This window comes from Peromyscus leucopus, chromosome 18 (genome assembly GCF_004664715.2).
Source record: "Peromyscus leucopus breed LL Stock chromosome 18, UCI_PerLeu_2.1, whole genome shotgun sequence".
Taxonomy (NCBI): Eukaryota; Metazoa; Chordata; class Mammalia; order Rodentia; family Cricetidae; genus Peromyscus; species Peromyscus leucopus.
In genome coordinates this window covers 26,526,143-26,544,065 of record NC_051078.1, presented here as the reverse complement: position 1 = coordinate 26,544,065, position 17,923 = coordinate 26,526,143, and the positions used below count along the sequence as shown (strand labels likewise).

The following is a 17,923-nucleotide window of genomic DNA, read 5'->3' as shown; positions in this document are numbered from 1 at the left end:
TAAAGTGAGAATAAGTGATGGTTTAGTACACAGTCTTAAGTCATGCATGCCATCCACTCCAAGGACCAAAGAATAATGAGGAAGAGTATATATACAGACTATAAAGGCCTAAAGGTACAGGGAAGGGCTGACAATGCCACCTGGGCAGTCTATCACCATTGCAGTCTCAACAATGACAGTGACTTCACGGGGTCTGCACAAGAATGGGCCCTCCACAGCCAAACAAAGATGGAGGAATAAGTTAGGGGATTCTACCTCTCACTAATTGTTGTTGCTTATTTTTGCTCTTTTGAGGGGGCCCACCATCCAGCTCCCAAAAGAATCACACATGGAGATTTATTCTTACTTATAAATGCCTGGCCTTAGCTTGGCTTGTTTCTTGCCAGCTTTCCTTAAACTATTCTGTCTTTTGCCTCTGGGCTTTTCCCCTTCTCTTACTTATGTAAATCTTACTCTCACTCCATGACTTGCAGTGTAGCTGGATGGTTGGCCCCTGGAATCCTCCTCTGTCTTTGGCTACTCCTTTTTCCTCCTCCAAGATTTCTCCTATGTATTTGCTCTGCCTGCCAGCCCTGCCTATCCTTTCTCCTACCCTGTTATTGGCCATTCAGCTCTTGATTAGACCATCAGGTGTTTTAGACAGGCACAGTAACACAGCTTCACAGAGTTAAACAAATGCAACCTAAACAAAAGTAACACATCTTAAAATAACATTCCCCAACACTACTGAACTACTTTCTATGGATATATTCAGAGAAAGGGGGTGCAGCATTGCCTTCAGTCACGTTGCACCCTCTGGTGGCTTCACAAGGCTCATATGGAGGCTTGCAATCCAGTGGGAAGACATGATCTTGGTTATCCTAAATGTATTCACAAACAAAGATAAAATTATGAATGGTTGCTGTAGTTAAAAGACACAGGTGATTAACTCTTGGTCACTTTTGCTCCTAAGGATGAACTATATAACAAAAAGCTTCATTGAGTAAATAAATAAAATAAAAAGGTAATCAAGTTAAAATTCATTTGGAAATCTGGTCTTGGTGGTATTAAGGTAAATATTTTACACATTTACTTTTATTTATTTAATTTTCTAATTAGCATGCAAAGTAGCATTCTTCCTATTTGGCTTTGTCATCATAATTTTTTTTGATTGATTCTCCCTTCCCCTATTCTTCCCCTCCATGTCTCTGGGCCATGAGTCTACTGTCTCCTTCTACTCTTTCAATTTTACTTCTTGACTTCTAAGTTTGTAACTGAAGCAGATATGTTTAGAATTTTTAATTTTTGTTAGAGTGTTGAAATATTTTTCTAGAATAGCTATCAATTGGATCAAATTATTAGCTTCCACTACACAAATTTTAGATGATTTGACAAATACTACATAGAAATAGTAGTGCTTGGAAACAGTAACCAAAAATTTCCCAGCTAAAAAGGTTCAAGGCCAGAATGGATTCATTGCAGTATTCTATCAGACGTTCAAAAAACTAACACCAATACTCCTCAAATTGTTCCATTATAGAAAGGAAGGGAAAGTTCCAGATTCTTTTCATGAACAATGCTTTTATCAGTCCAATACCCAAAACAAATAAATATCCAACAACAACAACAACAACAAAAGAGATTGATAGGCTGATTAGTATAAATTTAAAAATTCTCAATAAAATACTTGCAATCTAAATTCAAGAACATATAAACAAGATCATTCACAATCAAACCATTGCATTCCAGAAATGCATGAACTGTTTAACATAATAAATCACTTAGACACAAGGACAGAAACCACATAATGATCTTAGGCTACTGACTTTCAGATTAATTTTATATTCTGCTACTTTGCTGAATATTATTATTAGCTATAGGAACAATATTAGTGAACTCAGTGGATCTTTAAAAAGAGCACATGAACTTGAGAAGCAAATGGGGTGAGGTGTATTGATTCAAAATTCATTATATGTGCATATCAAATTCTCTATAAAAGAACCTAAAGCAGATAATAATAAATGGAAAGGTATAAAACATCAGTGACCCTCCTATATACCAACTACAAACACACTGAGAAAGAAAGCAGGAAACAAATAATTTATAATAGCCTCATAAAAAAATCTTGAAATAAATCAAATCAAGTAAGTAAAGGACTTCTACAATGAAGAAAAGTTTTAAATATCATTATGTGGTTCAGCTTGAACCACATAAATGCTCATAATATTTCAGATATAAGGATTATTATCTACAGTTTTAATTGTCAGCAGAACCATAACTACCTGCTAGCCTACAGCCTGCAAATCTATATAAGTGTAGAATAAATTCAAGTAACTTTAAATCACTGAACCTTTTTAAAATACAGAATTACTGAGTGAAAGATGAGTAAAAAAAATTTATGACTAACTCCACTATCAAAAGTTTGAAATTAACCTGAATATGAAGAGCAGCCTTCTCCCTCAGTTCTTGGATATTCATAATATTTTTTCTTCTTTCTTCATTTGATGTAGTCTGGTTATTAGTGAAGGGATTATGCAGCGGCTCTGTTGTGGTAGGATGTGTTTCTGCAGAGAAATTGATCTGTCTGCGTGCAACATAACTACGCCATTGGGCTTGGATTAACACAGCTGCCTTACTAAAAGAAAAAAAAAGAAAAATATTTTAGTATGCATGAACACACAGAAGGTAGTTAGAGGTCTTCATAAGCTGCTGCAAACTATGTCTTTTATATATGACAGGGAAAATGCACCCATGGACTCTCAACAATATGGGTGCCTGTGCAGGGTCACCTCAAGGCAACACCAATTGGTATGGTGTTGTAGATGAGGATAATCTTACAAAGCCCCATACCTAGATGAAGAGCTACAGATAATAAATACCTGCTGAAAAAGGGAAAATCGGTGTTATTCAGGACTGAGCCCCTGATAAGTTATCCTATCCCACATGGTAATCCCTAAATACATATGAACAACATTGAATGGGTAAGTCAAGTTGTCTTTATAAATAAATATGTGCATATATATGTATGTATATGTGTGTGTGTATGTGTATGTGTGTGTGTAACAAATAATTAAGAAAAAGTTATAAATTTGAGAATGAGTAAAAGAAACACAGAAATTGGAGGGGGAGAGGGAAGGGTGAAAATTATGTAAATACACACTCATAAGAAATTCTCAAAAAATAGAAAAGAGGTCTTTGTGACCTGTACATGAATAGAGAGAACATAAAATGTCATTTGAAAACAAACCCCTTCTTTGTTTAATTATTGTCATAAATGTAAATTACTATAGACATCTAATCTGAAAGAAAAAAAAAGAACCAAGAGTTCAGAAAGGGATTTATTTAGTTTAAGAGAGACTTTTAAATTTTGGTTTGTTTTAATTCCTTAAAGATGAAAGGTATTAGAGATTCTTCTAAATAATGAGAACATTGTTACGGTGGGGAGAGTGTATAAAAGAGGGGTTCTAAAAGTATAGAGCAATATGGACTTGGCAGGAAGGGTTAGATGCTTATCACTATGGGTTGCCTTAGACAGGACAAGGAAATGACATTGATAGCATTCTTCATGGTAAGAGGAAGGACCCTAAGAGGTTTTTACCAGTTTTTCTTTACTTCTTGGCCCCTTGAAAATACTCTATTCACTTATGTGTCCATTAGGAAATTCTAATGTAACATGAATCTTAAAAGGTCTTGTTAATTGAAAACCCAGAGCCAGATATTGGGGTGAAAACTGAGAGATCAGAGGAATAGGACAAGCAACAGAGAACTTGAGAGACTATTTCCTCTATAACCATGCCTATATGCCTTTCTGTTCTGCCACTTCACTTCTTCTCTCTGACCAGCTACATCACTTCCTGTATCTGTACAGACCTCTATGGTCAGTGCTGGGATTAAAGGCGTGTGCCACCATGCCTGGCTCTGTTCCCAGTGTGGACTTGAACTCACAGAGATCCAGACAGATCTCTGCCTCCTGAATGTTAGGAAATAAGGTGTGTGCTACCATTGCCTGACTTCTATGTTTACTGTAGTGGCTGGCTTTTTCCTCTGATCCTCAGATAAGCTTTATTGGGGTACACAGTTAAAATATCACCACATTCCAACATGTCATAGCAAACAGCTATCAATTTTAGAAACTGAGTAGCTCTCCTGAGTTGGGATTTGTTTCCTTTCTCATACAGATCATTGAAGGAATATTACCAAGGTACAGGAGTAATCAAAATTCTATCTTAATTTCTTGTGGAATTTCTGAGTTTGACTTAATTTTTTTGGTTTTTGTTTTTGTTTTTTTGAGACAGGGTTTCTCTGTGTAGCTTTGCCCCTTTCCTGGAACTCGCTTTGGAGACCAGGCTGGCCTCGACTCACAGAGATCTGCCTGGCTCTGCCTCCCGAGGGCTGGGATTAAAGGCGTGCGCCACCACCGCCCGGTGACTTAAAAATTTGGAGAACAGATTTTATTCCTCGAAATTTCCTTGGCAGAGTTTTCAGTAAGTTTACACTTGATCTGGCGGATTGAATGAGATGTAAACCCATAATCTTGAACATTTAAATTTTTGGTCTCGAGGTTTTCCATGTGCACTCCGAGCTGTGGCTCCAGACACCATGCCTTCCTGTTGCCATGCTGTGTTGCTCTAATGGTGATGTACTCTTATCTCTTTGGAACTTTACCCTCAGATAAACCTCTTCTACAAATTGCCCAGATTAGGTGTATTATCACATCAATAGAAAAGAAACTTACACGGAAGTTGGTACCAGGGAGTGGTTTATTTTTTGAATGAGAAGGCCTGAGAAATATCACAACAGGCTCCTAATAACGCAGTTAAGAACTAGGACTCAGTTCCTGCTTCTTGAAACTGAGCAGGCAGTTTCTGAGGAAGCCACAAACAAAAGACAATTAATTACTGGTGTCCCTGACAGTAAGGATGGAGGGAACTGTAAGTTGCCAGTTTCCGCAGCAGCTCAAGGTAATAACGAAATAAGAACAAAGCCTGGGACTTGTCCAGGCCTGCCAAAAAAAATAGGAACGCTACAGGTGTAGCCAGCCCTTGCTAGCCCTAGCCAATTAGGAATGTACTAATATGATTGCCACTCACATAAGCCAGTCATATCTGAGATGAAACTCCCTTTAGCTGTGCATAAAAGGAGCCTGCAAACCTGTCTCAGGGTAGCTATTTTGTGTAGGATATGTGGCCCCAGCATGCTGGTACCTTATTCTCCAGATAATAAACGCTTTTGCTGATTGCATATGTGGATGTTGGTCTTTTGTGGGACTTCTCCAAGACCCTAGTAGTGAAGAACCTGCACATGTCATTTTTGTGGGAATGCAGTTACTTTGGGAATTGGGACCAGAAAAGCTATGGAATGCTGTAAAGAGAGATTAATGAACCATTTTAGAGGAGCTTATAAGAGAGTAATGCTGAGAGCAATTTGGACCATGGAGACCCAAGTCAATGGGTTTCCAAGGAGAACAATATTATAACAACTGAGAATATTGTTGTTACATTTTGGTAAAAAAAAAAAAAATGTGCTTGAGTTCTGCCCTTGTCCTAAGCACTTTCCTGAAGCTACATCTAAAATCTAATGAACTAATTGCCAGAGGAGACTTTAAAAAGATTTAATATTGATACTGTCCTATGGTGACTAATATTCACTATTGTGCAGTTCCACAAAGAAGGGCAAGTGGGCAGAAAGCAATGTAGAGTTAGAAGAGAACAAGAACAATGTTACAGTCAAGGCTTATACTGGGAGAAATCAGGAAATTCAGGAAAGACATGATCTGCTTTGGAACAAAGAGAAGGGTACCCTGAAGGTAAGCTTCTGAAGTCTGAAAGCAAAATTCCTAAGGGATTTTCTGCTCCAAAAAAAAGAACAACAAACAAAAGCTTCACAAAGTGATTCCAGGGACCAAGGATCTATTCCAACCTGTCAGCCATAGCTATTAAACCTACCCAAAGGTCACCACCAACTAGGTACCCAGTATCCAAGTGCCTGAGAGAGGGGTATCTCATTGAAACCACCATATTCTATTTCCCTACCCCTACAGCCCTTATCATAATGAAATTATGTATTGTCTGATGCCAAAGTCCCCACAGTCTTTCAATCTCAAAGCTATTAAAAGTCCAAAGCCTCTTCTAAGACACACACACGGAGATCTATAAAAGAAAAAGGTCTTACCTTGTTTCACTGTGCTCAGTATTTTGATGACTATTCACTGGAGAATCTGCTATCTTCATTTCTTGGAATGAGGCTCTTCTAGTGGAGGGACTGCCTATCCTACCCTGTTCATTCTTTTGAGTCATGTTTTTCTCCTGACTTCTTTCTTCTGGTGCCTCCCAGTTTAATGGGAAAAGTCTGGAGGCAGAGTCCATCAGGTTTTCAGAAGTATCTGGTGAATCTGCTTTATATCTGTCAGTCCAAGAGCGGAAGTCCTTGTTTTGGAGTGTGCTATTGGTGTTTGAAAATTCTGGATGTTTTTTCTCAGTGTCTGGTTCAGTCCTCTTGATGATATTTACATCCCCATGTTCATGTGCACGTCTGCACTCATTACTGAGTTTCATTAAGTTCTCATAGTAGTGACAGAGTTTGTCTGCAGCATGCAAAGTGAGAATGTCCCTGAACAAGTCAAAGATGAGAACCTTAAATAAGTAGAACTACACCAATGGACACAAAAACATATAGGTTTTAAAAATAAAATTTACGATATGGCAAAAATGGACTTAAAATTGGCAGCACACTTCATTATAATTTATTTCTAATCACTTATAGACAATTTTATATGATTTTGAACAAAACTCAATATATTAGTTTATTAAGATCTACGTCAAACAAGACAAAAGATTTGAAACCTTTAGGTCCATTTTAATTCTGGGCATTTTTAGTTTAAAAAAAAATCAAACCTTTTACTATCACAAACATGAGAAATAATGACTACCTCAATTTGAAGAAGTTATTCGTTAATGAAAAGTATTTTCTACATTGACTCTTGTTACACAAAATATTTGTATTGGAGAGTTTTTTTTTTTTTTTTTTTTTTTTTTGGTTTTTCGAGACAGGATTTCTCTGTGTAGCTTTGCGCCTTTCCTGGGACTCACTTGGTAGCCCAGGCTGGCCTCGAACTCACAGAGATCCACCTGGCTCTGCCTCCCGAGTGCTGGGATTAAAGGCGTGCGCCACCACCGCCCGGCTGTATTGGAGAGTTAAAGAACTTAAATTATGGGAAACTTTTCATTTCTGTTTTTCTATGGACAACTGTCATCCATGGCAAAAATAACTCAAACATAAATGATTAATGTCCTCTTGAACAATTATTCGATTTCTATATTTTAGGGTTTAATCTTATGTAATTGATTAAAATTCTTTATTTACTCATTAGTCATACTTTCAACTTTCATGATTCCTGCTTACTTTTGAGTGTGCAGCTTAGTTTATAGCCCTTGTAAAGTATACACAAGGCACTCTATTCTATCATCTACCATAATAAACAAGTAAATAAATAAATTACACTTTGACAACTATTTCATGGATACAGCTAATAAATAGTAATAATTTGTTGAATGTTTTTATTCCATTAAAACCACTTTAAGCAGGTGAAAATTTTAATATGATTTACCCATATAGTCACAAAATTTTCAAATCAAAAATGAACTGATAGAAGTATGAATGTCAAAATTAATTATTAATTGCAATAATTAAATTATGACTTAGTTTCTAGATACCCTTAGAGCAAACTGACCATACCAGACTGTTATCCAATACCAATGATCAACCCCAAAAACATATACATATGTGCCATTGTATGGACTTGTATTTAAGTTATTTAAGTACTTATGTCTTGTGTGTGTGTGTGTGTGTATGTGTGTGTTACACATATTATGTTACACATAAATATTTGTAACAACAAGTAAAGAAAAAAGCAGTCCATGCATTTCAAAGAGGTCTTTCTGTCTTTCCTGGATAGCAATTATAAAGCAGATTCAACAGATATTTCTGAGAACCTGATTGACTCTGGCTCCAGACCTTCCCCATTCAAGGGGGAACATAGGAAGACTTGAAGAATGGGAAGAGAATAGAAAATGGTATAATTATATTATAATCTTAAAAGTAAAGATGTATTACGTAAACAGTGAAGATATGGCTTAGTAATTCCATTAAGCATTAGGAAACACATACTCTTTTTTCTCTTTATAATGGGGCAACTATAGGTGACACATTCAGAAATATTAATGCTCTTGTAAATTCTGGAGCAATGAAAAAAATTAATTCTGTTATGGAAAGACCAGTTTAATTCATTCATTGTAATGCATTCATAATTCAAGGTCAGGAAAACAAAGCTCTCACTTTTCAATATTGGATTAGGATAACTCCTAGCTTTTGTCCTCTGAACATGTAGAAACATTGATAGCCTTTGCCGAGTGTGATGACATAGTAGGGTAATATATAACCATTATATATGTGTAATATGACACTCTATATATACTTTGTATGTTTTCAAACTTACTTGATTCCCTTGTAACTATGAATTCTTGAAGGATATGCAATCTTGTGAAAAATACTTGAACAAATTTATGCTAAAGGTAGAAAATGCCCCCGACACACCGCTTCTAATCAAACTAGTGTAATCATAACAAATCTAATCATACATTTCCATTATATAATTTACTTTAAATACAACAGGAGGAAAATCAGAATCTTACCCCTTCTGTGTGATATACTTGTCAGTTAATAAGTTGAACTCTTGAAGTTGATGCTGACAAAGTGTCAATAACCCTTCTAGGTCCTGGTGATAGTGTTCTTCAATATGGACATCAGAGTGAGGTTTTAAGATGTCACCATTGAGGATTCTTAGAGCAGGTAATATTTTAAGTATAGAATGCCTAGGAAGAAGTTAATAATCTCAGTAAGGACTTACGTTTTAAAATAACCATAAAATGTCACATAGCAAGCTTATTTCAGAAAATAGTTAAATTTACTTAAAAACATGTTCTGTCGTATCCAAGATCAGTTCTACTGATCCTATAACTTTATCTTACACTGAATAATAACCTCAAAATGCTAATGAGAGAATCAATGTTGGAAACTTGGGCTAAAATTTACAATACAAAATTGTCACTCTTATAAAAATAATAATCTGAGAAACTGTATAATGACAATAACTTCGAAAATTGCTGTTTACTTTAGAGCTAAGGCAAACTTTTATCGAGTCTCATTAAAATATAGTGAGTGGTGGTAAAAGAGGGGGTGGAAAGGATTCTGGTTTTATATGATCAAAGACATCTAGAATTATATTTTCTCCTTAATTTTGCTAAAGAATATAATAGACCTTTTAGGATATGATCAAAAGACTAAATCAATTTACAATATGAAAGCAAGAGAACAGGATAGATAGCAAGATCTGTAGGTCAAACTTAGGCATTAGAAATGATCTGCCCAAGCCTTTCAAGAGGAAAGTGTAAGTGTGTTTTACAATGTAGTTAACACTGTTTTACAATGGTCACAGGGGAAACCTACACTTCTCAAACAAATAAAAGAAATTAACTCCTTCTTAGAGAAAACTTAAGACACTGATGACCGATACCAAATGAAAAAAAAAAATAGAAAGAGATATGACATGATTGTGGATAGAAGAACTCAATGTTATCAAGGCAACAATTCTTCCCAAATTAATTTAGAGAATCAATTCATTCTTAGCTAGAATCCATGAAGGTATTTAATTAATGTTAATAAATGAATTCAAAAATTTATATATAGAGATGGAAGATCCAGGAATGTCATTCAAGAAAATATCTTACTTCTAGACTAAATTTGGAGCTATGGTAAGTAAGACAGTATGGATTAGATAGAAACAAACAAACAAAAACCAAAAGGCACATTTATCACCAGAATAGAAATGAAAGCCAAATGTAGAGCCACATGAATCTTTGTCAAAAGAGTATACACAATCAAATGGAGAAAAGGTGGGGACATTTAAGTGAAAAAATTCTGAATGTAGAGAAATTCACACCTTTCACAAATATTCACAAATATTAAGTAAAAAAATGCATCATGGACATAATTGTAAAATTAAAATATATAGAAAATAACACAAGAGGAAAAAGTCTAGTGCATTGATAACCTTTTAGATCAAACAAACAAACAAAAAATCATGAAAAGGGGAAAAACATTGAAAAGCTGAATACAATTAAAATTCAAACTTCTACTCTATGGGGAAAAATGAGAAAATAGAACAACCCATAAGGAAGGAGAAAATATTTGAAAATATGAATCTAATAAAAGACTTATTGAAAATATTCAAACAAAAATGAAAATAAGTCATAAAATTAATTTTCAAAAATGGGCAAGAGAATGAAACAGACACTTTACTGTCGTGATATGAATAAGAATAGCCCCCATAGGGGCATATATTTGAATTCTTAGTTAACAGGGAGTAGTACTAGTTAAAAGGATTAGGAGGTACTGTCTTATTGGAGTAGGTGTGGCCTTTATTGGAGGAAGTGGGAGTAGGCTTTGAGTGTTCCCTGTATCTCTTTGTTCCTGATGTCTGTGGGTCCAGATATAGAACTCTCAGCTAATCTGCCTGCTTGCCACTATGATCATAATGGACTAAACCTCTGAAACTGTAAGCAAGCCAATTAAAAATAATATTTGCCATGGTCATGGTGTCTATTCACAGCAATAGAACACTGACTAAGATATTTAATAAGGAAGGTTAACAGAAGACAAGTATTTTAAAAAATGTGCAGTTTCAAATTCACTGGGAACCTGCAAATTGCTAAAGAAATTTTAGAAATAATAATGAGCTACCATGTACATCTTTCAGAATGATCAAATTCTAAAACACTGATGACAATCAACACACATGAACGATCCAGAGCAACTGAATTCTCTTAAATTTCTGCTGTGAACCACAATATGTCACATTTTCACAAAATCTGATTAAAAAAAAACCTAAATATGCTATTCTAGATAACTGAGAAACAACTCTTAGGATTTACTCAAATGAATTTAGAATCAAAGTCCACACTAAACCTCTATAAAGGTGCTGACAGCCTCTTTATTCATTCATTAGTGTCTACACTTGGAAGCAAGCAAGTTGTCATTTTGGGGTGAGGGTTAGCTGGTCCAGAGAGCCAAGAGGAGACTGCTGAGTGCTGAGGAGAAGTGACCCATGAAGACGGGGCGTGATGATAACAAAATTCATATTAATAAAAAGAAGTCAAAATAAATTGTGCTTCCTTCTGTTTGACTCTCAGTATAGGACCCTCTTGGAAATGTGGAACTCGAGAAAGAGATTAGAAAGATCACTGTCTGTCATAGATTGGAGGAGCATGGATTCAGAAGGAAGTGGAAGTATTCTGTTTATTTGTATTAATTTGAAGAATGCAATGTTGAGATAACCGTTATCATAGGAATGATAACAGTTCATAGCTATTGAAATAAAATACTGCAAGTGTAAACATTTGATTAGGTTATCACAAAATCAAAAACAGCTTACTTTCAAAAATAATGCTGCTATTGAATATAATGTATGCATTTATCCACCACACAAAATAGAATGTCATGGCCGACTTAGAACTAGAAAAATAATGTTTTAGCTTATGCATGACCTGCATCCATTCCTTCCTCATTCTCTTAGACTTTTTGTTCTCTTCTCTAGATCTTAGACTGTATCCATATGTAGAGGTGTTACATATATATGTAGTATTGTTTATATTTTATATTGAAAGTATGAAAGTTAATGTGGAGCCCCACAGCTTCTATTCCAAATGCCCGTTCTACCTGTATAGAAGTTCACTGGGTAGTATGGACATTTAATCTGGTTAATTTTCATGTGTGATGCTTTTATTTACTTGTAAGATTTTTTTATAATAAAGTTTATAAAATTTAAAAATTAAAACTGCTAACAATCAAAACACTAGAGAGTTATCCATTTTCCATATTCTTTCCTCACAAATACTTTATCATGATTAATTAAGTAGCATATTGTTCCACCTACACAGAAGCACTTGGTCGAGATTCCTACAGGATATGACAATGCCAATTTATAATTGCAATTATAAATCTAAGGTATGAATATATAATAAAAGGCAAAAAATGAAGGATAAATCTGTATCATCCTGCATAAAAGAGAAAATGCTCTGATTCTATAACACATACTGTTGGATGAGAGCCAATTCTTAAACTGTGGGTCAGCAACCCTAAACCTTCGAGAGCCGGATGGAAATGCCCTTGGAACTTAACCAATGATTTGTTCTAATTGTTTTTAGAACAAAGCCTGTTCCTATATGATAGTTTACTCTGCAGAGTGAACTTGAGTGGATGACGGAATGAAGTGTCAGTAGGAAAACATATATTTCCTTTTATACATTATCACTTAGGACCTGGTTTAAAAAGTTTATACCTCCCAGAGTATAATAATTTCTCATTGAACAAAATAATACCAAGTCATTGAACAGAATTTTCACCATGAAAAAAAAAATGATGCTGGACTCCCTTTGATTGGACTGATGAAACAAAACTAAAAAGGCCTTCTTGAGCAACCATCTCTCAGGTCTCATTTTGGCCAAATGAGAAAATAACAAAAGGAAACAATACTTGGGCTGCTATTATAATAGCCATATATCTAACATATTCGTTCTTAGCCTTAGACATTCTCTAAATTTCCCAAGGCAACCAATGGCTGCTGAGAGAGGGTTACTCAATTTTCTTTAGATCATCCAATTCCAAAGTGATTGTTCTAAACATATGTGGATATACATATGAGGAACACTAAATGGACTAAGTCATCATGTATACAGGTATTAAAGATTTTACATACATATATTTAAATATACATATATACATAAAAGGAATAATTCATGAAGTTGAGAGGGAATAGGGGGTTGGGAGGGTTGGAGGGAGGAAAGTATAAGGCAGGAGTTCTGTAAATACAGCACTTATGTATGAAATCCTCCAAAAAGAGTATTTTTCTTTAATAAAAAAATTGTTCTTTTCTAATGATTGACAGAAAGAGAGTAGATTGGGATGAGACAGGAGGAAGGGTGGAGCTGAAAGGCATAGAGGGAGAGGAAACTTTAGTCAAGATATATTGTATAAGACAAAGAATCTATTTTCAACAAAATGGAAAACAATATATATGTAATCTATAGTTCATATTTGCTTAGTATATACAATGAATTGAATTGGAAGAAGACTATAAAAAATATAAACTAATTAGATGCATGGTTCTCTTATTAAATGGCATTAATTAGTGGTAAAGATTTATTTTTACTAGTGAAAAAGTAGATGATTGTATGAAAATTATTGTGTTACCAACTCTACTTTCTCAAATTACTTTAAGCTTGGAATTCTTATCAAGACATTAAGAAAGGGTAATTTCTCTGGAAAAGGTACAGGGATCTTTGAGGAAGAGGAAGTGTGAAGACTGTAAGAGCCAAAGTTGGTGGATTACGTGTTTGCTGGACACAACAGGTTCAGTTGCTCATAGGAGCTCACAAGGATGTGACAGTGTTCACAAAGCAGGCATAAAGCCAAGCCAGATAAAATCCCTGAATGGTGAGTAGAGGGGAGGCAGATCATACTGCATCCAAGGAGCTGTTAGCATCTGATAGCTACTGAGGGAGAGAGAGAGAGTTCTTTCTGATGATGTGACCCATGGTAGGTCAGCCACACTGTGGAGCAACCCTACTATCAACACGAAGAAAATAGGCCTGTTTGGGAAAAGGGTGATTAAGGGACTTAATTTAACTTGATTTATATTCACAGAAGTAGAGAGACTTCCCTATATCTCTTTTCCTCACATGTGTAGCCTTCCTGTCTTCAACATCGTCATAAAAGAAATTTGATACATTTGCAAGTATTCATGAGTCTACACTTAATTATCAGCCAAGTCTATGAGCTCATCCTTGGTTTTGTGTGTTCCAGCAACTATATAACGATGCATATCTGGCACTATTGTATTAAACAGAGAAATTTCGTTGTAATAAAAATCCTTCTAAACAAACAAAAAATTGTTGGGCCAGCGGTGATAGTGCAAGTTTTTAATCCCAGCACTCGGGAGGCAGAGCCAGGTGGACCTCTATGAGTTTGAGGTCAGGCTGGTCTTTAAAGAGAGATCCAGGACAAGCACCAAAACTACATAGAGAAACCCTGTCTCGAAAAAACAAACAATCAAACAAACAAACAAAAATAATATTGGGCAAAACACAGACACACACACGCACACACACACACACACACACACACACACACACACACACACACACACCCCAAGGAGAAGAAGAAGGAGGAGCAGCAGTTAGAGACAAAAGGTGAGTAGGAAGGTGAGGTTGCAATATGGGAGGCATTGAGGGAAAATACAATCAAAATACTTTGTGTGAAATTATCAAAGAATAAAAACATATTTTTTTCTCTTTTTAGAAAGTAAAATCAAGTAAGTTTAAGGACAGCACTGGAAGTCAGATGTGTTCCAAATATTGCAGTTGGCACTATTTGGCAGTCCCAGATAAGTAAGGGACAAAATAGTATTTCTATCACCAGAAACTTCCCATGTGGCTAATGATATAAATATCATTATATAAACTATTTTAGCTAGGGAGTATAATTTAAGTAAGACTGAGCTGGGCTTGGATTTCTGTTCTAGCCTTATTTTGATGTTGTCTTCCTCACTTTGACACACAAAAGTTCCCAAGCAGTTCACTTAAATCAGAATTTTTTGAAATTCTACTCGATGTAAAAATTTGCATGGATATTCAAGATAGTAACAATATTTTAAAATCTGAGAGCTATATAATCAAGATTCAAATTGAATTTATTTTTTAAAATATAGTTTTTTCCCTTAACTTTTGAAGGGAACAGCAAAAGACAACAGTGTATGGATTGTCCTTAGGTTCACCAGTCAGCCATGTGAGCTTAAGAGGAATATATGGGAAAGCTGATTAATGTAGGGAATGAAGTATAAGAACACTGTGAGATTTCAAGATTAGTTTTTCCAGCTGGGCTCCTCCTACTCAAGAGCCAAATCAATATTTCATCCAGTGAAAACTTCCTGGTGCATATTCTGCCACTTAACAAGCTCCATTAATCATCAGTCAATGAAACAAATTCTCAAAGGAGATTTCAAATGTTGCCTGTGGATTATGTCTTAAAAGAGAATTTTTTTTCAGTACATCAGTTTTTGCATGTTATCACTGGCTTGACATGAAAGTAAGAAGCCAATTGGGAAAATCTATAACTAATCCCTTTGTGGTACCATGGGGTTATGTAAAGTTCACTGAAACAAACTGTATCAAAGTTGCCTTAGTCCTTTCATTAACAAATCCATATTTTATAGACTTCTTGATTTTAAACCCTCTAGATAAATGAATCTCTTCTTATAGATAATGGAATGTATATTAGAACAATTGATCTAACTGAAATTTGACAGGCTCAATTGTCAAGTAAGGAATATGCGGGTCCAGTTTTACTTTATTTTCCAACTTTCATAAGGAAAACATTGAAGTAGTAAGTTAAATAATTAAATGGGCTCACAAGAAGTTGATGGAAAATGTTTCTTCTATCAAAGCAAAATCCAAGTTAATATCACAATAAGTTGACTTTTCATCGCTGCTTACATCATAATCATATTTTTAAATTTTCATTAACTCATCTATATGTGAGAAAATATTATAGGCTAATTATATTTTAGGACTAGTTTTAGAACATACAAAGATAAGTTAAACTATTCAAATAACTTTAATAATTTTTGTTAGAAATTTGGTAGCATATTTTGTCACAAGAAATGATAAATAGGATACTCATGAATTAAAAACTACTTCCTTACCTCCAGTTTATTTCCTGAAGTACTGGGTTTCCAGTGAGACAAAGCTCACGGAGAGAGTAGCATGCATTGAACCAACACATGACACTTGTCAGATCTAAAAATAAAAAAAAAAAAAGTAAAAAAGAATTTGCAAAGTAGCATAGATAATTTTAACATAAACTGTCACAAATAAATCACCAATTTCCCGGTTAAAATAAAATTGTATTTTAATATTTTAGTTTTTCCCATTGAATACCTCCAAGCTTTCAGAACAGACAGGGTGCTGAATAGAACAGAGACTAGTAGAAAATTATGTTTCTATCATTCAGAACTTGTGAACTTTGACAACTCATTTCGACAGTCCAGTTTTAGACTATCTTGATATGTGAGAACCAAATGAGATAATGTACTTAATGTTCTACTACACTTAGAACAAAAGTTATGACAGCAAATATGAGTAATACAATATGTGCTGAAGCTAAATACATCAAGAGACACAAGCACATAGACCTTCTGTACTTTTAAAAATAAAGCTTATAGATAAATCTAGGCTACTCTATAGAGCAACGTGTAGGGACTTGATTTCCCACAGAAAACTAGTGCTGACTATACACGCACTCTTGTGTGCACACACGAAGACACAGACATGATATATGTATTTTAAGTCCAGATCTGACAGAAAGGAAACATACAATATATCCTTTTAGTAGTTTTATGATTTCAATATTTTTCTGTCTAGAAGAAGATTGTGGCTCATCTAGATGTACAGTGGAATACATAGATTCTGTTTTGCTGAATTAAAGTGGAAACTGTTAGAAATGAGGCTAGAATTTGTGGGGAAAAGGATTCATAAAAAAGTACATGAATGCTGGATATGTCTTTTGAGAATTCATCACACGGTCTTGGCAAAGTGTTGAGTATTGTACAGGCTGAAACACTCAAAATAGCTGAGGTTTCCAGCTTTAGGAGAAAGGTCTAATAAACCTAATGTTAAAACTTACACAACAGTTTTATGAATGCCATGAGGATTTCAGACCCAACATCATGAGACCTGCTCAATCATCTCAGAGATCCAACTAAAGTCCGGGAGAATATATATATATATATATATATATATATATATATATATATATATATATATATATATATATATATATATATATAAGCTATAAAACTATAAGCTATAAAAACAATATATATATATACATATATATATATGTATATATATATATATATTGTTTTTATAGCTTATAGTGGAAACATGCGGCTGCTGCTTGGAGGGAACTGACTGGAAGAGTAAATGGGGAAAACATTTTAGGGGGATTTGTTCAATTCATAATGCCTTAATAAACTTTTAATGGGTGAATAGGCAGGAATAGAAAAGCTAGCAGTGATCTTTTTGCTCGTCTTCATATATACAAATGCATACGTATTCAGAACAATTCTTCACTTTATTTGAAACAGAAATTAAAAGCCTATTATTTAAAAGAAAGAAATAATAGAATTCCAAACTTACCAGAAAGACAATTGTTGCTGACATCTAGTTTTTCCAAAGACACAAAATGAAAAAGTGGTACAATTGTTGTTAAACTGAAAACAAAATACAAAAATTATTGAGAAATTTAACAAGCATATTCTTGTTATTTCCTTTGAAGTACAACTCATTTACCTAATGCAATTATATAATTATATACAATTATCTATAATTGTACAATACAATGCAGAACAATTAAAACATTGAGTAACAGTATTTATTAAAAATGTAATAAGCCTAAGAGTGTAAGTAATCCTATTATGGAAAATCAAAGTTCATTTTTAAAAAGAATTTACCGTGGAACATTACAATAATGGGAGATTTTGATTCATTTAAAAAAGAAATTACCATGGAATTGCTAATTTCAGTCACAAATACCATGAGCTTTGATGTATATTTGCTATTCAGTTTAAAATGGGTAGCTATCTGCTTATTATTTAGTTTTATATATTTATAAAGCTAGTTATACAGAAATTATATGATCTGTTTTTCCTTCCTTAGTGTAAACACATAGCCTACATCTTTAAGGTATAATCTTTTTTGAGGGGTTGCTATGATATTTTAAATGTTTTAATGTAAATAAAATGACATCACCCCCCCATTTTATTACTCTAGGC

The 17,923-nt window shown here is 34.4% G+C and overlaps 1 protein-coding gene across 2 annotated transcripts in view; it reads right to left on the bottom strand.

The window, feature by feature from the left end:
• The window catches only part of Lrriq1 (leucine rich repeats and IQ motif containing 1), a 183,645-nt gene that overhangs the window by 109,893 nt on the left and 55,829 nt on the right, over nucleotides 1-17,923 (bottom strand). For both annotated transcript variants that reach the window (XM_037196787.1, XM_037196788.1), the window contains exons 14-18: nucleotides 17,289-17,362; nucleotides 15,794-15,887; nucleotides 8,670-8,849; nucleotides 6,151-6,588; nucleotides 2,413-2,614 (exon numbers count right to left, since the gene is read on the bottom strand). In XM_037196787.1, coding sequence (XP_037052682.1) covers nucleotides 2,413-2,614; nucleotides 6,151-6,588; nucleotides 8,670-8,849; nucleotides 15,794-15,887; nucleotides 17,289-17,362 — 988 coding nt within the window. The remainder of the gene's footprint in view (nucleotides 1-2,412; nucleotides 2,615-6,150; nucleotides 6,589-8,669; nucleotides 8,850-15,793; nucleotides 15,888-17,288; nucleotides 17,363-17,923) is intronic.